The sequence below is a fragment of the Galeopterus variegatus genome, unplaced genomic scaffold, assembly GCF_000696425.1.
Source record: "Galeopterus variegatus unplaced genomic scaffold, G_variegatus-3.0.2 Scaffold289, whole genome shotgun sequence".
NCBI classification, from domain to species: Eukaryota; Metazoa; Chordata; class Mammalia; order Dermoptera; family Cynocephalidae; genus Galeopterus; species Galeopterus variegatus.
In genome coordinates this window covers 502,508-508,514 of record NW_007726400.1, presented here as the reverse complement: position 1 = coordinate 508,514, position 6,007 = coordinate 502,508, and the positions used below count along the sequence as shown (strand labels likewise).

The 6,007-nt window shown below is 37.7% G+C and overlaps 1 protein-coding gene across 1 annotated transcript in view; it reads right to left on the bottom strand.

Moving 5' to 3' along the window:
* Positions 1–2,113: 2,113 nt before the first annotated feature.
* The window catches only part of LOC103585952 (E3 ubiquitin-protein ligase KCMF1-like), a 66,357-nt gene continuing 62,463 nt past the window's right edge, over positions 2,114–6,007 (bottom strand). Inside the window, exon 8 of the mRNA XM_008567063.1 lies at positions 2,114–4,226. Within this exon, the coding sequence (XP_008565285.1) occupies positions 3,965–4,226 (262 nt within the window). The 3' untranslated portion in view covers positions 2,114–3,964. The remainder of the gene's footprint in view (positions 4,227–6,007) is intronic.

Here is a 6,007-nt window from a genome sequence, read left to right as displayed (position 1 = left end):
TCTAGATGAGTTTTAGAAAGAGCACAGCCATTACCTTTTGTTGGCATTAACATGAACTTTCACATATAATTCTGGGAAAATTTCATACCTGGAGTTTTACTTTTTATTTTTACAGCACATGAAATCAGCATTGCATGTGTCCCCAGAACTGTGCATGGAAATAAAAAAGACACACAACAGATACCTTGTATATGGTGAACACTGCTGTGGGGCTTTTCCCTACAAAACCGATACATTTGTTAAAGAGCTTTGAGCACCCACCCACTCCTCCGTTCCACTTGGATAGTTTTTTTATACACATCTGAATCAGAGGCTGTAATAAATGTATTCGACTCCAATATAGTAGGTTTACTGTATTTGTACTGAAATCAAGTGCAGGAAATCCATTCAGAAGACCCCTTTCTCTGCCACCTCTTACCCTATACTCTCTCCAAAGTCTCCCCACCCCCTTTATCCTGCTTTCTTATTTGCCTTAAATAGAGATATGAATTCTCAAAGTTTGTGCCTATCCCGAGAGCCATGGTGTAAAATATATAACAGAAGTGGAATATCTGCTGTGAGGGGCCTAGCTTTGTTCTGGGGCCTAAAGTTTAGACCCATCAAGAGAACTCTTTTGGACCTGCCTTACCTGTTTTTTCAATTGTGGCTCACAGACCAGAAAAAAATACAAGGCTTGGTGACCTTTGAAAATCTGTTAGTGTACTATTGCAATTTCAAATATTGAGATGAGGAAGAAAAAATGGAGGGGAGTGGAGAGGATAATGGGATGTATTTTTGAGTTACTTCTATTATTTCTACTAATGTAATCTGCTATCCTAAACTACATTTCTCTGGGAGCTGCAGGAAGAGGTGCTTTCTCTTATTTTATCTAAATCTAATTATAAGTAAGAGTCCACTATTCTGTTAATAACAAACTTAGGTTATAATTCTGTGGGTTAAAAACAAACAAACAAAAAACCCAACAACAATGCAATCTAAATACAAATCTGAAGATTTTACTATAGCCAACCATAGAAATTATATCCTATGATTGCAGCCATAAAAGAAAGCTCAGCTATTCTTATTCAAAGAGCTGACAAATTTTAGGAAAGTAAATGAATGAAAAACGATCTGAGGAAGTTGTGAGGCAGATTCAACTATTTCAGTCAAATTCCAAATTCCATTGTTCTCTGTGATTAAATATCCAGGACAGTGATGTGCATGGCTATTCCTCACAGAATTATAGTTCGGCAGGGATTACCTTGAGATTCTTAAACATACTGGATATTCCATTCCATAAACTATACAAAAATAGAAAGAAATATAGTTTCAAACATTCTCTGTAGGTCTTATCCTTCACTGTAAATTTTTTTGGTTCTCTCTAAGTCAAGAAATTAATCTCCTTCCGGAGCATCTTGAGCAAAAAGATTGAAATTATTTCCAAACAGGAAGTAAAGACAAGCGCTGTAGAACATTTACAAACCCATATTACAGACACTCAAAACCCAACAAAACAAAAGCCTCTCAAAACTCAGGATCTGGTCCTTACAAATTTGGAGGTATAGCCAAAATAAACAACGATATACTTCAATTTTGTCTCCTCTCCATCAAAGTCTTTTGCACTTTATTTTTATTCAGTAGTACATCCAATAATAAGATGTTGATTCAGAAACTAAAGAAAAAGGACACAAGAATTTGAAGGGCTTAAATATATTTTTTATATTGATATTCTGTGTCTTTCTACCCTAAAATAATACATAATTATTGATTACATACAGGATGAGGTGAGGTATTTGTAAAATATCTGGTAAAAAATAATATACAGTATTCTATATGAGATGGAATCTTATGAACTTTCAGGTCTTCTAAAGTGTTAAACTGATCATCTAAATTAAACTGCCCTAAATGGACTTACAGTTGTTCCCTAAAATCATGTTGAAAAATGAAGGATCTCACATTTTCCCAGAATTTGTGTAGAAAAGAGAAAGCACATAATTGGCCCCAAAGTAATACATTCACACAAAATCAGGATCTCCATGTTTAGCATTAAAAAAAAAAAATACTGGATTAGAGATATAAAATCTCTGAGTAATGGTTAGGCTAATTCACCAACACCAAAGAAATTCAAGTGGTCAACAGTCTTGAAAATGCTTTATTGAAATGTGTGACTTATGTGCATAAGATGTGTTTGAAAAGACCACAGCTTGAAAACTGGTTTTTGAAAACTTTTCAACAACCAATGGAAAAAAAAGCAAATCTCTACTGGACTTGACTTCTGGTATAACCAGAGGCCTGGTGTAAAACTTTTCTGTAAAACATTTTCCATTACAGAAACTAAAGAAAACAAAGCTATTATACTCGAAAATCGTTGGACTCTGAAGATTCAGAGGAGAAGCAACAGTTTTTTAGACATGTAAGGTGACTTCTTTTTTGGTTACATTTGGATGAACATGGACTTCACAGTTCTCGGAAGAACACCAGAGGAGTGTTCAAATCTGTATGCATGTCACGTTGAAGAAACAGAGAAACACAGACAGGAAAGGAAAAGGATGACGGGAGAAAGAGAGGAGACCGAGAAAAGGGCTCAGAGAAAAGAGAACTGGAACAAGACATGATTAGGTTAAGTCTAGTTATAAATTTATCAGAAGCTGTGCGCACCTTTTTTAAAAGTCCTAAATTTACATTCCAAAAACTGCCCCCTAACCCTCAAACCTGCTGTCCCTGCCTTGGAGCTACTGTGAAAGTCTATGCACAAAAACTGAAACAGAAAATAAAAAATAACCTGGCCCTTCCAAACCCCAAAACAAACCCAAAGAGCTGTACATGTTTTTTACACATAGGATTAATAATATAGGCATACAGGTGGCATGATTCAATTAAAAGGCTTTACTTTTATGCCAGAAAAAAAACCCAATAAATAAAAGGTGCTAAAGTTAGCATTAAGAATTTGGTTGTAATATATTGACAAAATCTGGGAAGGCAAATCCTCAAAGCTCCCGATACTGAACTGTATCAACAAACTACAAAGCAAATACATAAATAATGCAAAATATGATTGAGAATGTGAGATTTTTTAAAAACAAAGACAACATAATTCAGGTTAACTTTGTAGAACAGTGAATAAATGAAATTCATCTACACCTGAATAAAACATATTTAACAATTAAAAAAAATTTAAACAACCACAAAAAGTAAAAACTTTAAACAAACATGAACAGGATTTGTTTTTAGGGCACACAAACGCCTCTGCAGCAGATTCCGACAGTAGCTTTACTGGTGTGTCTTCTACAGATGAGTTAAAGAGACAGGCTGAGCTCCACACAGGCAAGATGACTAACAGGGCAACAGGACAGTCACACAGGGTGGAGTGCCACACCCGGCTACAACCCCCAGATTCCACTGCAGAGCTGGCTTTGTGCGTAGGAGGCACACAAAGAAAGGTGATTCAGGCAGACATTATTCAAAAGCTACTTTGTCATGTAACCATTGAATAATGTTTGGGAAAGCTTTGGGCTTTGTTTTTTTTTTTGTTTTTTTTTTTAAGTTTTACTCCTTGTATTTAATTTTTTAAATAACAAGGTCACTAAAACTCATGCACGCTGCAAAAAACCTCATGCAGTAGTTAAGGTAAACCATCCAAGCAGTTTTTATTCATTAATATTCATAAATACACACAGCAGCTTCATTAGAGATTTCAATTTTCCTCTTCAGTTTGAATGTGGAGTATTAGGAGAGCCTTTTGCATGTCAAGGTACAGGAAGCAGAGATCACCCCTGCACTGCTACCTACATTTACCTGCTAGAAGTAAAAATTAGTTAAGTGGAAATGATTATCATATATATTTTCTCTCTTCCTTTTGAATGTACACAATGTAACAAGAGTGACAGACCTGAAATTACAATCACCAAACAAATCCAAGATAGTTGTTGTCCACTTTCATTGGCAAATACAGCACAGAGGACATTGTCTGCGAATTGGGATGTCATCAAAGAGGAGGTGGTGGAGGCTCATTTCCTTTATTACTCTCTTTTAAATTTAGGTTTTCTAAAGCAACATCTAAAGGCATAATATCTACACAGCCCATAGCACCAAAATCTGCCATCTCCCCCCGTTCATCCTCGTCTGAGGACGAGCTCTCTTCACGCACTAAAGTGGACAGAAGGAGCTCCTGGACAAACAGGCTGCGGTCTGCACGCTCGCTTTCCATGGACTGGCGCTCTGTTTCAGACATTTTAGGATCATTCAACCTGTATAAGTTAAAAAGAAAAGACCTTATTGGCAAAAAGTCAATGAACAATGGCATGGCCAATTTCTACAATGTCCTTCACTGTGCAAGCTTTACAGGTGGCAAAATTCAGAATCTGGGACATATTACCGGAACAACTTGCTCTAATTTATCACCTTAAGTATGTTGTGATGAATTTCCCACACTTGTAGCTATACTGTTACCCTGAGGTGTAAATCTATGCCTTAATTATATTCAATGAGGGAAAAAAATATTTAGACTTCTACTCCTTTCAAAGAAAACTACGGTAAAAAGTTTTCTGAGGAAAACAGTATTTCTAACAAATTAGACTCTTGGGGAAGTAGTAATTTCCCTACCCAGAATTTCACCTGTGGGTAGTAAAAAGAGGAAAATAGCAGCCCCTCTAACAAAAACAAAACCTGCAGTGACCAGAATATTCAACTGAAAAAAAAATCCTAAAACTTCCCCTGACTTTTCTCTTATCACTTCCATCTAATTCCTCCTGGAATGAGGGTATGTCCAGAAGCACAAGAGTGCAAGAAAACACACACTCTCCTACATTTCTCCTGCCAAAGACCTACTGTGTAGCAGGGCAGACAAGAGATCTACCTGCCTGACATGCTACCCTGACTCCTGCCCTTATGAGATCTGGCCTATACTGGGAAACTGGGCTCATCTGTAAAGAGACTGCATAAATGTTAAGAGCCAAAAATTCTATTTACAACTTATTACTAACTTAAGTGACTTACAAAATGTCAATTCTTCAATTAAAAAATAAGCAAAATTCTGCTTAGTTCAAAACTGATTTTACTTCTCTACATTTTTAGTGGCAAAGAAAGAAAAGGAAACTAGCAGGAGCACGGGGTCAGGAAAAGTAACAAAACAGGGAGAAGATGGGGACAGTGAAAGGAGGCCTAACAGGCACACATGACAGGTGCTTCTCCCTGAGAAGCCAGGGGCGCCCCAAGCCCAGAGATCTTCTCCATGCTCCTCTACTGATGAGCAACTGCTCCCTGATGTCCTACCGATGCTGAGAGGCACAGGAGCATCCCAAAGTCATACTGGAACGATACTTACTGGGCACTAACTACGGGTCAGGCTCTGTTCTAAATGCTTTTTGGGTGTATTAGCTCCTTTAACTCCTGTGAGTTAGGCCCTATTATTACCAACATTTTATAGGAAGAAGAAATTGGAACAGAGATTAAGTAACTTGCTCAAAATCTCATAGCTGTTAAGTTCAAAACCACTGAATGATTACCTCTATGGATCAGAAAACAAATTAAAATATCTAAATTTCAGAACAAAGTTATCTGGAAGGTAACTGCATAAAAGCCAGTAAATCCATATTGAAAGGAAACGACTAATAACATTTGTGGTTAAAACCAAATTAAGAATATCACAGGAAAGTATTTAGTGAAGTTGGATATTGAGCAGTAGACTACACATTCTCAATTCAGAACGATAAAAGGGTTAAGAACTGAAATACATTCCTTGTTCTCAGCTTTGGAAAGTCCTTTGGTAAAGGAAAAAAAAAAAATCTTGGGGCCGGCCCGGTGGCGCACTGGATAGTGCACCGCTTGGGAAGCGCGGCGGCGCTCCCGCCCGAGGGTTCGGATCCCACATACAGACCGGTTCCTGCTCACTGGCTGAGCGAGGCGCGGGAGCAACACCGAGGGTTGCGATCCCGTTGCCAGTCCCCGGTCCGGTAAGGGGGCCAAACTGAGGGATGCGGCTCATTGCCGGACACGGACACCAACCACACAAAAAAAAAAAAAAAAAAAA